The sequence below is a fragment of the Myotis daubentonii genome, chromosome 11 (assembly GCF_963259705.1).
Source record: "Myotis daubentonii chromosome 11, mMyoDau2.1, whole genome shotgun sequence".
In the NCBI taxonomy this organism is placed as follows: domain Eukaryota; kingdom Metazoa; phylum Chordata; class Mammalia; order Chiroptera; family Vespertilionidae; genus Myotis; species Myotis daubentonii.
The window spans coordinates 65,253,690-65,275,936 of NC_081850.1; the positions used below are offsets into that span (position 1 = coordinate 65,253,690).

The window sequence follows — 22,247 nt, forward strand, 5'->3', positions numbered from 1 at the left end:
CAGCCATCGTGCTCTCTCCCAATTTCCTCCAATGTTTTGCTATTTTTAATAAATTCTACAGAGCCACACTGACAGAGGAATTTAAAAAGGGCTGGGGAAAAAATGCAAGAAACAAAACCCAGAAAGTGAGATGAGGGGTTTTTTTTGGGGTGTGGGGGGTGTGGGGGGGAATGATGGAAATGTTCTAAAATTGGATTGTGGTGATAGTTGCACAACTCTGTAAATTTACTTAAAAAAATCATTGAATTATACACTTTAAATGAGTGAATTGCATGGTCTCTAAATGATACCTCGAGAAAGCTATTTTTAAAAAGATAAGAAAAATAGGGCAGAGATCTATTGGAGTAAACATGAAAACCAGATGGGAGGAAGAAGAGCACAGCAAAATATGATGGGAAACTACCTACCTTGAAAATGGGGAGGCTGAGAGAGCGGTGCTGGGTACAAGGGTCGAACGGGCTGCAGCTGGGAGCTGACAGTTGGTGCCTGGGGATAACCATAGGCTGGCATACCTGCATAGGGCTGAGAAAATGCCAAGTTACAGCTGGTTTACAAACATTTGTGCCTTTCTTTTTTGCTTAATTTATCTTTGATAGAATCAAGTGGACAAGCTAGAAGGAGATTCCAACTTATTGAAGCTGGAGATGGATGAGATGGGGGTCTGGTATTAAGAACTGCAGCAGGAGCACTGGCTTTGTAACCCGGTCACTGAAGTCCTACCTAGAAAGGGAGGGAAAGGTGTCAGGTCACTCCTGAGTCCTCTGGTGGTACGATCTGATTAAGTAGGAATTCATATCTCAGCCATCAGGCCTGGGTTTAAGAAATGTTAAAACTAAGACGACAACTCTGCTTAGTTTCCATTGAGGTAAAAGGAGAGTTGTTCACTGAGATGCCAAACTAAACGCACCAGGTTCCAAATGATGCCTCTCTCCTGCTACCTTCTGCTTATCTGTGTAACCAAGAGCTCTATTTTCCTCTGAGCCTCAGTCACCTCAAATATAAAATTAAAATAGTAACACCACTTCTTAGGGTCGTTGTGTGGACGAAATGTAGTGATGCATAGGTAATGTTCCTAACAGCTAATAAGTTAAGTGCCCGGCAGATAGGAAATGCTCAACAAACAGCAGCTGTCATTTTGATGATGATAGTTACTGTTCTTTGAATTAAAGAAATTAAGCTTATATAACTTCAGATATATAACTACCCATCAATTATATATTAAAAAATATTAGTCTATGGGATGATAATTCTCCATCAGGGAGTGGAGAGAAAGCAAGTGGGACTTTTTCAATTCTGATACACCTTGTCCACCATCACTCCACCCCTCCATTAAGAATCACCAAGGAGCCCTGACCGCTTTGGCTTGGTGGGTAGAGCATCGGCCTTTGGACTGAAAGGTCCCAGGTTCGATTCTGGTCAAGGGCATGTACCTTGGTTGCAGGCACATCCCCAGTGGGGAGTGTGCAGGAGGCAGCTGATCGATGTTTCTCTCTCATCGATGTTTCTAACTCTCTATCCCTCTCCCTTCCGCTCTGTGAAAAATCAATAAAATATATTTAAAAAAAAGAATCACCAAGGAAGTGAGCCCCTGTTATCATTGGGAGTATGTCTCATCCATCAAAGGTTCAGGACTAGAAGAAAGCGTCCACTATCCTGGCAAACAGTCAGCAGAGGCAGACAGGCTGCTGCCACTGCCTTTTGTAAAAACAGAAAAAAACCTACGTTAAGGAGTCACTTTTAGCTGGACACCAGAGTACAGCTGAACTTTCTCTGCAGCCTCCACCCTCAACCTACAATTACTGTGCTGACTTTGGCCAGTAGGGATAAACACTATATCCTCACTTTCCTCACTTAATCTTTTAAAACCAATTCTACTAGAGTCTCAGCTATGGGCTAGTGGAACAAAAGTGGGTGTGCTGAGTACAGTACAGAATCTCAGCCTATCCGCTGTCTGAAAGAAAAGAATACAGGAGACGTGTATCTCTCTGCTAAGCATGTGTGAAAAGGAAACAATCATGGATTGGGCCTTGACTGTGTGCCAGGCTTTGAACCAGATGCTTTGTCTGTTCTTGCACTTAATCTTTAAAACAACCCAAAAGGCACGTAATCCTTTGACTGGTTTAGGGATGAAAAAGTGGTGGTTCAGGAAGGGGAAAAACTATAATCTGATTATAGAGAGCTGCTATTGTATGAACTGTGCAGGAAGAAGAAAAAAGACTGACTGGACCATTATAAATTACAGATTATAAATGGCATGGTTTTTAAATGTTATTACCTGAAAGGACTGGGAATTTCCAGATACAGCTGAGGAGTGGGAATCGAGAGGTGCAACCTGCATTAAGGCAGCAGAGGGTGCTTGGAGTCCAGAAACAGACGGCTGAGGTGCTAAGATAAAGCAAGAAGTTTTCACCATTACCCACCCTTGCTTGTGTGAGTCCAAAGTAGCACCTTACAAACCTTCGGGCTTCAGCCTTGACCACTTTCCTCACCTAATCTTTAAAACCAATTCTACTGGAGTCTCAGCTATGGGCTAGTGCAGTGGTTGGCAAACTCATTAATTAGTCAACAGAGCCAAATTATCAACAGTACTTCTTCAAAATAGGCTTGCCCAGGCCAAAAACCGACTTCTGCGCATGGACCATGAAGTTTCAATCGCACTGTATGTGCGCCCGCACATGGTATTTTGTGGAAGAGCCACACTCAAGGGGCCAAAGAGCCGCATGTGGCTCGCGAGCCGCAGTTTGCCGACCACGGGGCTATGGAATGAAAGTGGGTGTTCTCAGGGGCATTTGACTCAAACGGACAATCCCGTCAGCTGACAGGAAGCGCAGAATTACACAGAGGGAGATAACTCAGTAGCTGAGTGCATAATTCCAAAACTCTCAATGCAACACAGGAAGCAGACTCAATACACCACCAGGTCTGAAAATGCCCTACTCGGGGATGAACTGACAAGTTTGACATTCTAGTCCAGTTCTCGGTACTGAAACAATGCAGCCTAACAATATAAAGAACAGTGATGATAACTTTGGTGCCGACCCAACTCAAGGCCAGAGTCACAGAGGGCTTCCTTACCGTGAGTGGTAACCTGTGGTAGCACTGGCTGCGCAGGCTGAAGAGAGGGCTGAATGGATGGAGGCGGCACGGGTTGCCCAGCTCCTCGCAGAGCATTCACTTCCTGAAACAGGCACCAGCGTTTTCGTTATTATGTATGAGTCCTTAGCTAAGACTAAGGTTGGCTATCCACCCTAACCCTGCTTACAACACAGAAGAGGAAGGAAAAGCAAGCAGGAAGGCAAGAGTTCGGGGTGTGGGTTGTGGGGAGAAAGCGATGTATTATGTAATAGAGTAAAATCCCTCTCCCTGTAAATCTTATCAAATAATTGAATATAAGTTCTTCACACATTCTAAGTTGCTTAAGTTTTATTATTTGAAGCAACTAAACTGACTGCTCTCCAGAACATTTCATTTACCAAAACAGCAGTGACCTTAAGCCTGACCTATCTGTTCCCACAGAAGAGGGGTCTCTTGCAAGGAAACCCAGGGAATAAGCCAGCCTCTTCTTTCCTGCTACATGTTCTCCCTAGACCTGCAGGTACCCAATGAAAACAGACCAGGGTTCATTGCATCTCATTACCATAATGTTTTGGGGAGAATATACTTTTAGAGTGTTTTCCCCCATTCTTTCTTTTCATAAAAGTCAAAGCACTGTTGTTCTCTACTGTAACTCTAAACAAAGGTATCTTACAAACATCTTCCTTATTTAGAGAAGGAAAAGAAAAACCTGAGGCACAATGTGTAGTGACTGTGATCTGCTTTGCTACACAAGGGCTGAAACCTCACTCTTTTACTTTGATACTTCCTCTTGTTCCTGACATACTCAGAAATATATCAAGCATTTCTGGAAAAGCATCTCACTTTTACATCACTATAGCTCTAAATTAACCTAAATGTCTAACAACAGAACGAACGGAATTATGATAAATGAATATAATAGAGCACTGGGTTGCCTTTAAAGATAATAATGCTTTGCTTTATTTATTTACCTTATTTATATTATTGATATTAACATAAGTGTTTATGACATGACACTAAGTTAAAAAATCAGGTTACACAGCAATATATATAGAAGAATGCCCTTTTTATCAAATGTTTCTTTTTTCTTTATAATTCAAATTATTCTATAATGAATAAGTAACACTTGAAATTTTTAATAAGAATATGATCCAGTCTAAATTTCATTTCCAGAGACCAGATAAAAATCAATCCTACAACAACAGAAATCTCTCCTTTAAGTGTTAAATCTACTTATCACTTTTCCGAAAAGATAAAACAAAGTTATAAAAAATAAAGCTATTTTGGAAAATTTTTCTTAGGAATATGATCTTTTCTATGTTTTACATCAAAAAATAAAAAAGTCAATCTCTATTAAGCATTTCAATTAAAAAAGGATGGTCCCCTCAATAAAGAACCAACCAATGAGAAAAGAATTAAATTAAAATTAAGTTATTTCATATCATACAATTTTAAGATGGATTAAAATTTTAGATCTAATGTAAAATAATAAATATTTCTTAAAAACACATATGATTGGGAAAGCTTTCTGATCATAAAGGAAACAAACTGATTTGATTGCAACAAAATTCTTGAACTTCAAAAAAATCACACCACATACAATGCCAAAAGACACAACAGTGTTATCTTTAGTATAGATAACATCAGTGGGAAGACCACCATTTCCCAAGAGGGCCCGAACATTCAATCAACAAATACAAGTTGAGCATCTTTCATGAGTTGGGCATCATGACGCCTACAGAGTGATTTTTACTGGCAATAGAGTTTCCAATGGAAGGCTAAATTACCTACTTAAAAAGCTCAGTTCTTGTGGCAGATGTATGAAATTGCTTCCATTTCTCAGAGGAACTGCTATCATAATATAAACACATGTACCGATAACAACCTGTTTCATTTTGAATACAAACTCTCTAAATAATGATTCTGGGCTAGAGGCAGAAAAAGCAGCTACTTTCAACCAAAGGAACAGATGATAGCAACTTCTGCACTAGTCATTCTAATACAGTCAGGGGAACATACTTCAATTTCTGAATCATTGGAATCCAGCTGTGGTGGAAAGATGGGCAGCATGGGCTGGCCCATTTTAGCCATCCGAGAGATCAACTTGGCCTTGACTGTATCAGGATTCTATAAAGACAGGAAAGTCATAAAAATCACTGTTATCAAGGTTCATTACCTTCAGTTAACTCTTTGGCTCTTGTATCATACTCAACAAGTCCCCCTGACATATCTATTTGAAACCATCTCTTCTAGAAAATGAGAACATTTTCTGGCCTAGAAACATACAAGGGTCATACATAATAATAACAGTAAAAATAATTCCCTATATGTTTTGGATTAGACAAAGTGGTTTCATATGTATTACTTCATTTCAATTAAGTCTCCCCACCAGGCATAATTATTCTCATTTTACAGATGAAAAATAAAGTACAGATTAAAAGGAAGGAGGCACATTAGATTATTGCACCCTCTCAAAAGTCTGGGGAAAATTCAGTAGATAGATATTCAGAAGAGATGTGGGGAGAGAAGGAAACAGGAGCTCTCTGTTCTAAATTTGGGTTCATTTAACTATGACTTGGCACTAACTACATATTACATACTAGCGTAGTAACCCTGACTACACACTAGCCCCTGTGCTAGAAGCATATGCATCGATTAACTGGTCCAAAGTACAGCCTTCAGTGGAGAGTACATAAGGTGATCTATTGAGCACAGAAAAATTATCATAACCTCTATTTTTAAATTATTTTAAAGCTACAGTAACAAGACAATAAACCTGTTTACAAGGATTGACAGAACTTTATTATATAACTAGGGGCCCGGTGCACAAAATTCGTGCACTGGGTGTGTGTGTGGTGGGGGAGTGTCCCTCAGCCCAGCCTGCCCCCTCTCACATACTGGGAGCCCTCAGGCGTTGACCCCCATCACCCTCCAATCGCAGGATCGGCCCCTTGCCCAGGCCTGACGCCTCTGGCTGAGGTGTCCGGCCCGGGCAGCGGGGACCCACAGCTGCAGCAGCCCCGCGATCGTGGGCTTCGCTTTAGGCCCAGGCAAGGGCCCCCTAGCTCCTGGGACTGCCAGCTTCGACCGTGCCCAGCTCCCATCGCTGGCTCCACCCCTACTTCCTGCTATCACTGGCCAGGGCGGCAAAGGCGCCTGATTCTCTGATCATGGCCTTTGCCCTGCCCCCCAGCTCTTAGCTCCCCCCTGGGTTTCCGGTCACTGTCAGTGGCAGGGGGCTTCTTCCTGCTTTCCCTTTCGCCTCCCTGCATTGTGCCTACATATGCAAATTAACCGCCATCTTGTTGGCAGTTAACTGCCAATCTTAGTTGGTAGTTAATTTGCATATAGCCCTGATTAGCCAATGAAAAGGGTATCGTCGTATGCCAATTACCATTTTTCTCTTTTATTAGTGTAGATCTGTAAATAGACATGGACTGAGAGTATGTGCTCATTTTTTCCTTAACTGATGGATATGCATAATAAAAAAATGTTGGATCTGTAAAGAGAAGACTCCATACAATAGAACACTATGATCTAGGGACAAAATAAGAATGAGAAAACTTTGTATACCCTAATATAGGAAGATATCATTACCTATATTATAATATGTAAAAAGCAAGGTAGACAATATATAGTATGCTATTTTTTGTGAAAGAAAGGGAGAGAAATAAACACATATTCAAATTTGTTTGCATCTGCATAAAGAAAAAGTGAAAGAATATATAAGAAACTAATAAAAGCAGTTACCTAAGAGGGGTGAGACGGAATGAGTAGTGAGATGGGGGTAGGGGTGGGAATGAGTCTTCTCAATGTATATCTTGTTACATTGTTTTGCTAACTATACTATTTGAATGTAATTACCTATTCAAAACAAAACATAAGAATTTAAATGTAGCCCTGGCCGGTTTGGCTCAGTGGATAGAGCATCGGCCTGCAGACTGAAGGGTACCAGGTTCAATTCCGGTCAAGGGCATGTACCTTGGTTGCGGGCACATCCCCAGTGGGGGATGTGCAGGAGGCAGCTGATCGATGTTTCTAACTCTCTGTCCCTCTCCCTTCCTCTCTGTAAAAAAATCAATAAAATACATATTTAAAAAAAATTTAAATGTAAAATAGAGAAAGATGGTTAATTTTATGTTACGTGAATTTTGCCTCAATTTAAAAAAATATTAAAAAAAGAAAGGCAGATCACTAGTATACTAAAGGTTACTGAAACTTAGAAATAGTTAACAAAAGTAGCCATGTTTAGAAAGCACAATAAAACCAATACTGGACAATTTTTTGTGATTGTTTAAAAATCTAAAATTATAATTGTTGTTCAGTTTTCTTCTGATTCTTTGGCTTTACCTTCTGGGTTTAGGAGATCACTTTTTACACATATCAGATCAATTATTTGCTTAATAATTCCTGCTTTGGGCTGAACATAAATAAGTAAACTAGGGTTAGAGAGAAATCACTTATCAATTTCACTCCACATAATCATTGTTTCCAAATATGGTAGGTGAAGGTCACAGAACTTTAGAACTTGAAGTACTTTAGTTATCATCTCATCCACATGTAGCAAACTCAGATGCCATCACAAACCAGGCAGGGTAGCAGCAAACTAGTGTACATCCTCCTTCAAGATATTCAAATCCAAATTTTACTATAACAGTGTATTGATCTTATCTTACATTTGGGGAAACAGAGGCCAATGTCCTGTTCAAAGTCAACTAGCTGGTGAATTAGGACAGAATTCCTCTGAGAATGAAAATACGTAGACATGTAGTGTAATTACAATATGTAGTAATTACAATAATAGTAAGCTAATGTTATGCACTTTTACAATATGCCAGATATAATACTAAAACTCCATAGGCATTATTTCATGTAAACCTCAGAAAAATCTCTTGGGAGATTATTGAAGACATACTATAAATAGGCTCTGATGCCCTGACCGGTTTGGCTCACTGGATAGAGCGTCCACCTGGGGACTGACGGGTCCCAGGTTCGATTCCGGTCAAGGGCATGTACCTTCGTTGCAGGCACATCCCCAGTGGGGGGTGTGCAGGAGGCAGCTGATCGATGCTTCTCTCATCAATGTTTCTGACTCTCTATCCCTCTCCCTTCCTCTCTGTAAAAAATCAATAAAATATATTTTTTAAAATAAATAAATAAATAGGCTCTGAGCTTAGTGTTTTACAAACATGTCTCTAATCATTACAAAAACTCTATAAGGAGGCTGTGAGAATTATTTGCATTTTAATAATAAAAAAGCTGAGGATCAGAGAAGCTAGATAACTTTCTGGAGGCCACATGATTATAAGAATAAAGATTTGAACCCAAGTCTGTCTATGCAGAAGTAAGGGGAAATGAATAAATTAACCATTAATTTCCAGCTACATCTACAGTTCTCAACATTTTTTTATCCTTACCCATACATGAAAACTTTTCAGCAAATTGGGGGTGAGGGAAGACAGATTCATATACTCACTGTATTTACTGTAAGCTGTTCACTGAGGGAATTAGATTTGATACGAAGAGTCGGCTCCCTGAAAGCAAGCAGAACATATCCTGAGACGAAAACAAAATCCATAATCACAAGTCCAAATTATACTGATAAACAAATTGGTTTTGAAAATGTTTACCAATTTATAGCTGTAAAACAAAAATTTAACTCTTTAGTTTGCTTAAGCTCTGAAAGCTAGTCAAGATGAATAATTTTCTATCCAAATGCTTATTTACATTTTTTTCCCTTCAAAATGTACTTTGTGATTATGCCTTTTAACCAATTTTATTCCAGGGTTTAGCAGGCATTCTTAAATATCTGAGTTAGTGCTTTTACAGACTATGAATATTAATCCTTTGTCAGAAAAACATGATGCAAGTATCTTCCCATTTTCCTCATCACATTTTTAAGTTATTTAAATTTTTTTTTTTTAGTTTTCAACTATACCCCTATCTCTAAACCTCTCTAAGAATAATTTTTATGCACAAATAGAGCTTGATACAAATCCAGTATGTGACCCTGACTTGAAAGGCACCGATGTGGGTGGTGACACAACAGGATCAGCAGGTAGGCTGTCAGCACCAGGTATGGGAGAAGGGGCGGCAGAATCCCGGGAACTAACACTCTGCCCGTCAGAGCCGGAATCTCTGGCAAACTTCACCTAAGGAAAGAACCCACAGGTGAAACAGGTCACCAAAAAGGCACCCCTTCCCCTCCATCCTCCTTGCACTTTACTTATTCTTCATTACACAAGTCATAATCTATTCATTGCAGACAAACCAGAAAATGTAGATAAGCCAAAAAGGGGGGAGAGGGGACAAGAATCATCTATAATCCAACCACTAAGCAATAACATTGTTAGAATTTTAGATGTAGTATTTCACATTTATCTATGGGCGTGTGTGTGGGGGCGTATGTGTGTTTTTACAAAAATGGGGCCATACTGTTTTGCAATCTGCTTTGCTCACTTACTGATATATTAACCTATTTCCATGTTACTAAACTAATGATCTACAACATTAGTTTTAACTACTGAAGAGTATGTCTAACTTCAAGGGTCATGCCCTTAACTACTATTATGTACAAAAAAAAAAAATCTCCAAAGAATGTTGGGAAATCATAAGTATCTATGGTATTACAAAATATATTTCACCAATTCCTAGCTATTGGACACTCAAGTTATTTCCAATTTTTCTATCACAAACAATACTTCTATGAATAGCTTTATATCTATATATTTGCATATAACTTAAATATAGGGTGTACCCTCAAAAAATATACATACACTTTGAATAATTATAAAGGCTGAGTTTATTAAAATACATTTTACTTTCAAAAGTGAGCTGTCTGTTGTTAAAGTGTGTATACATGTTTTGGGGACAACCTGTACTTCCAAAGCATAAATTTCCAGAAGTTAAACTGTTGGTTAAAAGGTATGCTAATTTTTTTGTTTGTATTGTTAATCCTCACCTGAAGATATTTTTTCCATTAATTTTTAGAGAGTGTAAGGGAGGGAGGGAAGAGGAGCAGGAGGACGGGAAGAGAAGAGGAGAGGAGGGAGAGAAACATCGATGTGAGAGACATCGATTGGTTGCCTCCCCCATGCACCATGACTGGGGCCGGGATCAAACCTACAACCCAGGTACTTGCCCTTGACCAGAAATTGAACCCCTCATCTTTCGGTGAGTGGGTAGATGCCCCACCATTGAACCACACTGGCCAGGGCAAGTGTGCTAATTTTTAAGATTTCTGATATATACCATTAAATTTCACACCAGCAAGGGTGAACAACTACTTTATACTCTACACAGAGTGTATAAATCCTTTTCAACACTTTTGTCACACAGGGCATAATCATTCTGATTCAGTCTTGACAATTTAATAAGCATGTCAATTTGAAATTATTAGATTACTGGTAAAAAAATAATTATTTTTATGTTTACAAAATGCCAGTCTTGATGGATACAAATTGGCTTGTTATCGATTACCAGCCATGATTTCCTCAAACTCAAAGGAAAACTGAGAGACTATTAGCAGCTGAGGAAAAGGCAGCTGGAAGCCTGTCAGTGGAAGAGGGCAGAAATGGCCCCCAGAGAAAACAGTGTCCCGTTGGGGAAGAGTCCTTGAGAAGAAAAGCATTCTTTCTCAGTGGTAGCAGGAACATGGCTACAATAAAGATGATCATGATATTTATTTGTTGTATTTCACAGTTTATGGTCACAAACATAATCACATTTGGACCTAACAATCACAGTGTAAAGCAAACAAAGGTCGTTCCCCCTTGGGAGGAAGAGAGTGGCGCTAATTTAATTAACCAGAATTTGTTACAAATTCCCTAACAAAAATTATAAATTCATGACAAAAATGTTAAATGGTACAAAAGGGTAGAATGTAAAAAAGTAAAACTTTCTGAACTCCATTTCCATTCTCCAGAGAAAATTACATAGGATCATTCCTTTTTTAAAAAAATTATCTTACTGTTTATTAGTAGTTCTAGAAAATTGTTTTCCAGAGAGAAAAATCATTAAGAGTTAAGTTGTTAATAAAGTAGATGGATACACACACACACACACACACACACACACACACACACACACACACACACGACCATACTATCCATACTGTTTTGTAACTTCTTTCTTTAACGATAGATTTTGGATATTCTTTAAGAGCTACATAAAAGTCCACTCTATGAAAGAAAAACATAACCAGTCTCTTAATAATGGACACTTTGTTGTTTCCAGTTTTTCACTATTACAAACAATATGGCAGAAGGAGGAAACTATATATCTATTTTTATATACCTCTCAACTATAGAGATCTTTACATACTTATGAGAATAAATTGATAAGATAAATTTGTAGCCTTGGAATTACTAAGTCAAAAAGTATGCACTTTAGGTAGAAATCACTATTTTAAGGACAAAATAAAAAGGTTAGTATAGAGAAGTAATTTGCTCAGTCACGACCTCTCCTAGACTCTGAATAGAAAGCCAGGAAGGATACAAATCTTCAGAATCTGGTTTTCCCAAACATATTTACTCATTTTTCTTAACCAGCAAAGGTGACTCATCAGCACAGCATAGCACAAATTCACTCACCCGCCTGATCTCCACCTCAAATACCAGGACTGAATCCGTTGATGGAGTCCATCCTATTACCCCTTCAGAGCCAACAGCACAGGTTGGAGGGATAATAAGCAACCGTCTCCCTCCTTTTTTCATGCCCAGCATTCCATCCTCCCAGCCCTTTAAGAAACAGAAGAGGGGGAAAGCTCATCAGACACAAATCTCCTCGAAAGAAAAAATTACGTATAGGATCATCCATTTTCACTCATCCACACTTTTAGGTCTGGACCTCGGGAGAGCTCAAGTTCAACTAATGTCCCACCTCCCCATTGGTTATAAGAATATCTAGAACACTGCTTCTAAAAAGCTGGCATATCCAGACATGGATGAAATATACTTATCTCAAATGATGAGAGAAATTGGAATAGGATGGCATTAAAAGATAAATAAAAGTAATTATTTATTAAACATATTTTTCCATACACTCTGGCAAGTGACTCACTTGCATTATGTTGTTTAATCTCCAAAATAACCTCATAACCTCCAAAATAACCTTGTGCCCTGGCCAAGAATCAAACCATGACCTCCTGTGGTTCATAGGTCGACGGTCAACCACTGAGCCACACCAGTCGGGGTCCCCCTCTTTTTACCCAAGCTTTTCCAAACTCTCAGAAGATATCTAGGTTATAAATTTCCATAACTTAACCTAAATTAAACCTACTGCAACTGATAAAACCATGTAAGAACACAGATAAGCCTTTACCTTGATGACTTTCCCTGATCCTAATTTCAGGCGAAGCAGCTTATCTTTGTTAGCAGTGGAGTCAAAAACCTGCAATTTGATCAAAGTAAATGATAAACGAGGTCAGACAATTTAAAAAATAATAATAATCATTATGATATGCAACTGACTAAACATACCCAGGCACAGTATTTCTAGAATAGGGAATGTCAAATATACTGGAAATTAATTCCTAAGAGAGCTGAAAAGATGGGACCACATCATGGCTAAAGGATATTATCACACAGAATATCTCTGGGCACTGATTTTCCAGGTTTAGAAAAAAAGGTAACTTCATCTATTAAAAGCATTTTTCATCTATAAAGAATTTTAAAATAAATTATCTCATCTGATGCTGATACCTATCCTGTCACTAACCTCCAACTTCCATCCACCAATGGGGGGAAAAAACAGTTTGAGTTTAAATGACTTAACAAGGTTACATTATGATAAAATTGAGACTTGAATCTACTTTTTTCCTCACAGCCTAAAGTTCTTTCTATCATACCATACCATAAGCTTTTGATGACTTAAAAATAGTAAAAGGCAACAAGTCCAACCTATTTATAGTATGTACTATAAGAAAGACAGAAACAACTGGAAGGTCTAAAAATAAGTTTTAAGACCTAATCCCCTAAGAATATAAAGTTTAACACTGATATAGGAGGATAAGACATACATGTGAATAACTACCAAAAATAATACTTGGGAAACTGGTTTCCATTTTCTCTAAGTAGATGTAATGAGTGGCACTGAGCAGATTTTATAGATTAACATTTCATGCCTATGCCCCAAAAGCAACAGTAGGAATTAAAGCAGGACTCCTAAACCATTTCTATTTGCCAACAGCAGCCATTCACAGTAATACTACCTTACATCTGAACAGCCCTCCTGTTGTTTAAATTACAAAAAGACTTCCAGGGGACATTTTCTCACCTGGCCCAGAGCATGATTCTGAAAGAGCCAGCTGGTATAGGCCACTTCCAAAGAATCTCCAACTTCCACAGCAGTGCCCTCTGTCACAATGAGGTCCTGTGAGAGCACCGCATCCAAGGAAGAGGTGCTGTTGCACTTGGCAATGCACACCTGTGAGACAAAGTTGAAACAGCATAAACTTAGTTTAAGCTCAGTTAAGTACTCCATTTTTGCTAATGCTCTTTTCCACATCGTGGTGTCCACTAACAAATCAGATTACATGTTTAAAAGTAAACCATTCCACAGTCAATAATGTTGCCAGGAATTCAAGTGTCTAAGAGTATGGATTTGCAGTCAGACAGTCTGAGTACAGATCTGAGTTAATAAACCACTTATTAACTTGTGATCTTGGCCGAATAACTTAACCTCTGTGAACCTTATTTCATAGGGTTTTTTGTAAAATGGAGACAAAAACTTTGCATATCTCCTAGAGTAGTTATGAAGACTGAACTAACACAAGCAGAGGACTAGGCACAGGGCCTGGAAAGTAACAGTGAGTACACATAAATGTTAGCTATCGTTACCATACTGATTTATTGCTTCAGTGTTTGGGAATGTAGGCAAGAAAGGGAGCTTCTAAAAAAATATACTGAAAGCATTTTTAAAGACACAGTAACCATGCAGAAATGTCATTTCTTTAATATGACCCATCTCCTTTCTTTCCTTTTGATTCACACTGGCCTCATCCAGCACCTTGAATCACCTCATTTTCCCATACACATCCACTTCCTTAATCATTAAGCCTTCTACACAATGAGGCTCTGGTCAGCAGCAAACAATCTTAGGAACAAAGCCTCGGGTCTATTGACCAGAGTTTTAATGAAACTAAAGATAACATCTAAGCTCAGTTGTGTTTCAGCTCCAGAAAAGCAGCAAAGCCAGGTGAAGTAATGCCATGGCTGACATCAAGACCAGATGCCTTGATCAACTACTCCCTACCCTAACACCAATCAGTAGAGACCACAACCCTGACCACAACCCTAACTCCCTTAGTCCCCTTATAACCGAGGTACATGCCCTCGATCAGAACCAAACCTGAGACCTTTTAGTCCACAGGCCAACACTCTACCCACTGAGCCAAACTGGCTAGGGTATAGAAATGTTTTATAAAGAACTAAGTTTACAACATTTAATCTTTTTTCTCTTAAAGTCTCATTTTTAAGCAATTTGAATTAAGTATTCCTATTATTTCCCTGAAATACAATAAGCTCAAGTGACAAATTTAGTGGTTTTTTAATGCTGGTCCATTAACAAAGTATTAGCAGGTTATGGGTTTTCCATTTATATTCCTCAAATCAAATGAAATTCATATTAGTGTTTGGCTTTTCACAGAAAGAATAAGATGGTATTACCTGTTTATTAAACTCTACAGCAGCCTTTTCCGACTCAAACATGATGGACCAGTTTTGTCTCTGATCATCATAAAAGGTGCTATAGTTATTGGGCCGAACCTGGGGAAAGGAGAAATGTTGGCATAACTCAACCAGACAGCACAGAAGATAAATCTGACTGCCTAAACTCAGATAGAAGGGCTGTGACTAAAGTGGACCCAAAGAGAGATATCAGGGAACTCTCTTCTTCCCTCCCACCTTCCACATATCATCCCTCAGTCTACATTCCCAGAAGGCAGCCAGGAGTCCTTTCCAAGATGCTCTGTTAAGATATCCAGTCAGACACTCTGGGCTGAAGGAGCAGATCTAATTTCCACCAGGTATGCACAGACCAATTTCTCTTATAAACCTACTAGAAACCCAGTGCATGATATTCGTGCATGGGGGGGGGGGGGTGAAGGGGAGGGGTCCCTCAGCCCAGCCTACTCCCTCTCCCAATCCAGGGCCCCTTGGGGGATGTCCAACTGCCGGCTTAGGCCCTCTCTGCAGGGAGCAAGCCTAACACGGCAGTCGGACATCCCCCAAGAGGTCCTTAGCACTGCTGTGGAGGCGGGAGAGGCTCCCACCACTGCCACTGTGCCCGCCAGACATCAGCCGTGAGCCTGGCTTCTGGCTGAGCAGTGCTCCCTCTGCAGTGCTCCTGCATTGAGCATCTGCCCCGTGATGGTCATTGTGCATCTAGCAACCAGTCGTTCTGCTGTTCGGTAGATTTGCATATTAGGGTTTTATTATATAGGATCCCAAGGAAGTTACTGATTCTAATATGGGAAGTCTTACCATTAGTTCAAAGCTCAGATGAATCTTGGCAACAGTAACTGGCTGTTGTTGACTGATATAAAGAAGAATCCTATACTGTATTCAAGCAAAATAAGCAGAAAAAAATACAAAGAACAGAAGTTAAAAGACAATACAAAAATTAGCAGTAAAATGTCAGGGGTTGTGTTTCATACAGGTACAAAACTCAGTTAATCCCTTAATGCTTGGATTTTAAATTGTATCTTCTCACTACCCATTTTAATCTCTTTTTATTTTGGCCTTACTCTTTAACTGTCATTGCAATGTCTTTATTTTGTTGGTGTTTTCATTTCTAGATGGGTGACTAAGAGATAAACAAATGGCCAACAGGTACATGAAAGGATAATTAATAGTCATCAGTCATTAGGTAAATGCAAATCAAACCACTTCACACCTACTAAAATGTACATTAAAAAAAAAACAGAGCCGTAACCGGTTTGGCTCAGTGGATAGAGCGTCGGCCTGCGGACTGAAAGGTCCCGGGTTCGATTCCGGTCAAGGGCATGTACCTTGGTTGCGGGCACATCTCCAGTAGGGCGTGTGCAGGAGGCAGCTGATCGATGTTTCTCTCTCATCGATGTTTCTAACTCTCTGTCTCTCTCCCTTCCTCTCTGTAAAAAATCAATAAAATATATTTTAAAAAAAAAACAGAAAAAATAATGAGGTGTTGGCAAGGTAGTGAAGAAACTGGAACCCATATATTGCTTATCTATAATAATAAAAGCGTAATATGCTAATTAGACCAGACGTCCTTCTGGACGACCTTCCAGACGAAGCCGGGGCTGCGAGGGAAGCCCTGGTCCCAGGTGCCTACTGGCAGCTGGAGGAAAGCCTGGGTCCCGGGTGCCTGCCAGTGGCTGGAGGGAAGCCCGGGTCTCAGGGGCTAGAGGGAAGCTGGTGCCGGCATCCAGGCGAAGGAAGGCCTACTCTTGCATGAATTTCGTACATCTGGCCTCCATTAGGAATATAAAATGGTACAGCTGCTGTGGAAACAGTCTGGCAGTTCCTCAAAAAGCTAAATACAGTGGGGCCTTGACTTACGAGTTTAATTCGTTCCGTGACAGAGCTTGTAACTCAAATTACTCGTATGACAAATCAAAAGTGAACGAGTGAGACACATGATGCTGGGCTGATGTTGTGGCGTTCACTGTGACGTTCGCTGCGCCAACTAGCGGTGGGGTACCTGAAGCTGGCTCGTAACCCAAATTTTAGCTCGCAACTCAAAGCAAAAAATCGGCCGAGAGACGGCTCGTATCTCGAAAAACTCGTTAGTCGGGACACTCATAAGTAAAGGCCCCACTGTATAGAATTACCTTATGACACAGCAATTTCACTCCTAGTATATACCAAAAAAACTGGAAATGGGGACTTAAACATATATTTGTACACCAATGTTCACTGCACCATTATTTATAATAGCCAAAAGGTGGAAACAACCAAATGTCCATCAACTGATGAATGGATAAACAAAATATGTTATAAACAGACAATGGAGTATTATTCAGCCACAAAAAAAGAATGAAGTTCTGATACATGCTACAACATGGATGAAGCTTGAAAACATTATGCTAAGTGAAATAAGCCAGACACAAAAGGACAAATATTGTATGATTCCCTTATGTAAAATATCTAGAATAGGCAAATTCATAGACACAGATTAAGGTCACCAGGGGACAAGGGAAGGAGGAATGGGGAGTTAATGCTTAATGATTATAGATTTTCTGTTTGGGGTGATGAAAAAGTAGGAATGGTTAGTGGTGATGGCTGCTCAATATTGTGAATCTAATTAATGCCATTGAATTATATGCTTAAATGGTAAAATGGCAAATTCCATATATATATTTACTATTCACACACATGAAAACCACACAGGGACACTTTCCCCCTCCCCACATGGGAGTCTGTGCTTGTTTCTCAATAAATTTCCACCTTTGCTATAAAAAACAAACAAACAAACAAACAAACACACACACACACATAAAACCACAGTTGAACAAATGATTAAAACTCAACCCCAGAGGGGAGGGTGAGGCTATGAAGGTTCATATACAATCTTGCGCAAGCAAGGGCTTTCCTTTTCCTGTGTTAGGCAGATAGTGAAGAGCTGATCCCTCAATGCAAACCAATTACAGATTAAGCTGGTCAGGGAAGGATCAGAGATTATTTAGAGTCACTCCATGGGGATACACCTATTCTCAAGCACTATCTTCCTAGGTTTTTGATTGAAAGTCTGGAGGGCCTCTGACTTCTCGGTCCTGAACATTCTGCCCATCAGCAATTCTGAGCGGAGTTCTTTAGCCTCCTCCCCACAAAATTAAAACTCTAGCAAATGTATTGAGAGGAAGGCTGTCAGGTGCTCGCTACAGGTCCCATCTTTAATAGGACTTTATCTCCTCTGCACCAGAAGATCGCAGAAGTTTCCCTTGGCCTTTCTGGCACAGCCTCTGGACTTCCACACTATCCCAGAACTCAGCCATGTCCTAAGGGGAAAAAAATAAATCTTGCGTTTGGAGCTCCTCTAGTTTATTCCAATGTCTTTTGCCCCCAGCAGTCTCAGTGCTTGAGCCATACCTATTGTTCATTCTACTCTGAGGCATCAGCCAAAATCTCAAGAGAAGGAAACGCTCAATTAATTGGCTCTTCCCTCTCTGAAATTTTAATCCATCTAGTCCTCATCATTTCCACAGTTCTCTAATGAATTTTAAAATGTAGTTTTTGCAATTTATCTCCTTTTTTATAATTTTCAATCGGAATGTTATCTGCCACAGTACTATATCCTATCTAGTAAGGAAGGGTGGTAAAATCCCAATACCAGATTTTCATGATCCAAATGCCAACCGTTAACAAATCAATAGATCTAAATAATAACCATTGTGGCTGCTAACATAACAAAATAAGGAACAATCAGAGTTTGTTTACCTCCAGATGGGAAAATGAAACAGATTTCAGGGATACAATAACCACGCGCAATATATAAACCTTATTAGATCCTAATTAAAACAAACTATTAAAAAAAAGGAAAAAGAAAAAAGAAACAACCAGGGAAATTTGAATACTAGTTTCTAGTGAATGAACATCAAAAAATTATTGTGGGGTTTTTTTTAAGTGTGATAGTAGCATAATGGTTACATTTTTAAAAATCCCTTTCTTTCAGAGATACATACTAAAAAATTTACAGCTAAAATTGTATGCTGGAAATTTACTCAAAATAATTTGAGGGGGGAAGAAGGAAGACTGGCTGGGTTTAAGGTAAAATAAGATTAATAACTGTTAGAGCCTAATAATGGGCTCTAGAGGTTCATTATTCTAGTTCCACTATTATGTTTCCAAATTTCCATAATTAAGTTTTTTGTTTGTCTGTTTTTAAAACAAATGAGTGTTGTCTATTATATTAGTTACCCTGGACAGGTCATCTTATCTCTCTGTGTCTCAGGGTCTCTGAGGAGTATAGAATCCATGTTCTCTGGACCTCTGAAATTCGGTAATTTCTTATGCTTATTTCAACAATGTTCAAAACCTTCTGGAGCAGAATTTCAAGTTAGATACAACCCACAAAAGTAAACCAGTGTCAGGGCTTCTAGCCACATCCTCTTCTTCTTTTTCAAAAATTAATTTCAGAGAGAGGAAGGGAAAAGGAGAGAGAGATAGAAACATCAATAATGAGAAAGAATAATCGATAAGCTGCCTCCTGCACGCCCCCTACTGGGAATCAAGCCCACAACCTGGGCATGTGCTCTTACTGGGAGTTGAACTGTAACTTCCTGGTTCATAGGTCAATACTCAACCACTGAGCCACACCGACTGGGCCACATCTTCTTTTGACCCAAACCAATATTTTACTCTGTGACTGGTGGTCCATCTCATCAAAGTTTCAAAGGATAAACACTAGTCATTAATGCAGGCACAAGGACATATTATACACTAAGTGTTGCTCATTGTCTAACAAAGGGATGTCCTTGGTAAATGTTTGCTCTAAAACTCCAAATTCCTAAGCCCGGTCTATATCATAAAAATAAAACTTAAAATTGTGAGTGACTGGATTTGTTTTAATGCACGATTATAAGCAAAATGTGACTACAAATGTTACTATATACCTAATGTTAAAAATGTACATTCAACACAAACAATCATTTTAATCCTCTGATACATGAGACACTGGGCAAGCCCAGAGGGAAATCAGCTCATGAGTAGGGTCTGGGACACCTAAATATACATGAGATGTGGGGCAATCTCACCTCTCTGGCTGTGTGATTTCCCAGGACTGCAGCACCAAATTTGCCCTGCTTTACATATTGACCATTTGTGCTATAGAAGCAAAACAAAAACAACAGGTATTAATACTTCCTTAAACTAAGCAGAACCAGCTTTCTTTTCTGCTATGTAAAAGTGGGAAATCTAGTCATTGAACCTCTAGAAAGGAATAGAGGTGAGCAGTTTATAATTAAAAGCTCTAACACAATTTCTTTACTCTTTAAATATCTACTATTTATATCTCAGTGAAGCGTCTTTCTTTGAGCACTTGGAAAGGCAGTTGTTGAGATACATGCAGAAGAGAGAGAGAGAGAGAGAGAGAGAGAGAGAGAGAGAGAGAGAGAGAGAGAGAGAGAGACAGACAACAAGATAATGGCTCCTCAAAGTTTTATGAGAAGTTGGAAAACTGGGAAGTTAAAAAGCATTTCTGATACTTTTCCTATGGAAAGGCAGAGTAGCCATTTTGCAATGAACAGAGACTTATTGAGAAAAGATAGTTTAGCCCAAGCCCAACTTCAGAAAGCATTCCTTCTCAGCTACTTACTATCTATATGCGTGGACTACTGTTGCAACCAATACTGTGGAAGTGCCTGTTGAGGTGGGTGCTGTTTTTGGTGCCGCCTGATTTCCTAAAAATGAGGAAGAAAACAAAGCTGTCATTCATTTCTTGCTTGAAACTGATTTGTTAACCATTAAAACTGCTTAAAATTCTTCCTTAAGCCTTCTAGTTAGTGTTAAAATGCTTTTATGGCCATTATCCTCATTTAATCCATAAAATATGACCTCAGCTAGGGATGAGGAAATGGAGGCTTTAAGCACCTAAGGGCCTTACACAATGATAGCAGCAAGCCTAGGCCCAGGGCTTCATTTCCATTTTAAACAAGTCTTTGGGCTGGACAAGAAAACAAGGTCATAGTCCATCTACTTTCTTTTCCCCTTCCAATATTTTGAGAGCTATAACAAATAAAAATAAAGTTATTTCCCTTCCCTTAGTTTAGAAGTAGAAAATTTACGATACTCAGATTACAGCCATTACTTACCTTTCACAGTGACAGAGAGTAACTCTAGTGTTTTAAAACAGTATATTTAGAGTAAATCACATATTTACACTCACAACATGAATGTGCTGATGGAAAAGTAGTGAGAACAATAGAATGGACGTAACAACCAAGGACTTATTTTCAAAAGCATCTTTGCTTGAATTATTTTTATTTTGTATTGATAAAAATAAGACAACGGGTCCAAAATAAAGTCACTTACGCTAAGCTCCATGTCAACAAACTGAGACTTAATTACAGTTTTGGCTGTCCCAGAAATGGAAGCTTCAACCAGTCAATCAGGAATTGCCTGATCAGCACTAGTTAGGTAATCTGCCTGATAGAGCCACTGTCATCCCCCAAAGGAAAGTAATCTCAAGACATCCAATCTGCGTTTTGCCTAATATAACTTCTGTGTTCCCATTCTATTCTGCTTATAAAATTCTCTCATTTTATACAGCTCCTTGGAGCTCTCTTCAATCTGCTTGATTGGATGTTGCATGATTCAGGAACTGCTGAATAAAGCCAGTAAGATCTTTTAAATTTACAGTTAAATTTTGTTTTTTAATTTCATATTGACACAATTTTTCTGTCTGTAGAGTACACGTATACTGCAGAAAACTTAGTAAATATGGAAGTACACAAAGAAAACGAAAAACGAACCTGTAATCTCACCACCCAAAAATAAACGTTAATAATTTGATGTATTTATTCCTAGCCCTTTTTATACACATACAAACTCGGCAGCTTTACCTTTTCCAAACAAAATTAATGATATCATTTGACAACCTCCTTTTCTCACTTAATGTAAACATTTCCTTTTATTCTTCAAAACTGTGTCCAGCCCTAACCGGTTTGGCTCAGTGGATAGAGCGTCAGCCTGTGGACTCAAGGGTACCAGGTTCGATTCCGGTCAAGGGCATGTACCTTGGTTGCGGGCACATCCCCAGTAGGGAGTGTGCAGGAGGCAGCTGATCGATGTTTCTCTCTCATCGATGTTTCTAACTCTCTATCCCTCTCCCTTCCTCTCTGTAAAAAATAAATAAAATAAAAAATAAGTAAAAAATTAAAAAAAAAAAAACTGTGTCCAAAACAAAGACAAAATAGTCCTAAAAATGTTTTTTAGTTGCTACATAAAATACTCTTTCAAAATGTATCCAACTTCCTATTGTTTGATATTTCTTTGGGCTGCCTCCAATTTTTCTCTATTATAAATAACTAGGGGCCCGGTGCACAATAATTTGTGCACTGGCGGGAGGGGGGCATGTCCCTCAGTCCTACTTGTGCCCTCTCAGTCTGGAATCGCTCGGGAGATAACCACCTGCTGGCTTAGGCCCACTCCCCAGGTGGCAGATGGCAGGCCCGATCCCTAGGTGCCTGCCCC

At 39.2% G+C, this 22,247-nt stretch overlaps 1 protein-coding gene across 8 annotated transcripts in view; it reads right to left on the bottom strand.

Annotated features, from left to right (window-relative positions):
* Positions 1 to 22,247, bottom strand: part of FKBP15 (FKBP prolyl isomerase family member 15) — a 56,150-nt gene that overhangs the window by 15,664 nt on the left and 18,239 nt on the right. For 4 of the 8 annotated variants that reach the window (XM_059657704.1, XM_059657702.1, XM_059657703.1 and 1 more), the window contains exons 3-15: positions 20,371 to 20,455; positions 19,811 to 19,880; positions 15,558 to 15,632; positions 14,742 to 14,840; positions 13,351 to 13,500; positions 12,397 to 12,465; positions 11,667 to 11,813; positions 9,085 to 9,227; positions 8,552 to 8,609; positions 5,095 to 5,202; positions 3,076 to 3,178; positions 2,276 to 2,385; positions 408 to 522 (exon numbers count right to left, since the gene is read on the bottom strand). In XM_059657704.1, coding sequence (XP_059513687.1) covers positions 408 to 522; positions 2,276 to 2,385; positions 3,076 to 3,178; positions 5,095 to 5,202; positions 8,552 to 8,609; positions 9,085 to 9,227; positions 11,667 to 11,813; positions 12,397 to 12,465; positions 13,351 to 13,500; positions 14,742 to 14,840; positions 15,558 to 15,632; positions 19,811 to 19,880; positions 20,371 to 20,455 — 1,332 coding nt within the window. The remainder of the gene's footprint in view (positions 1 to 407; positions 523 to 2,275; positions 2,386 to 3,075; positions 3,179 to 5,094; positions 5,203 to 8,551; positions 8,610 to 9,084; positions 9,228 to 11,666; positions 11,814 to 12,396; positions 12,466 to 13,350; positions 13,501 to 14,741; positions 14,841 to 15,557; positions 15,633 to 19,810; positions 19,881 to 20,370; positions 20,456 to 22,247) is intronic. The other 4 variants (XM_059657706.1, XM_059657705.1, XM_059657701.1 and 1 more) reach the window with 3 other exon arrangements.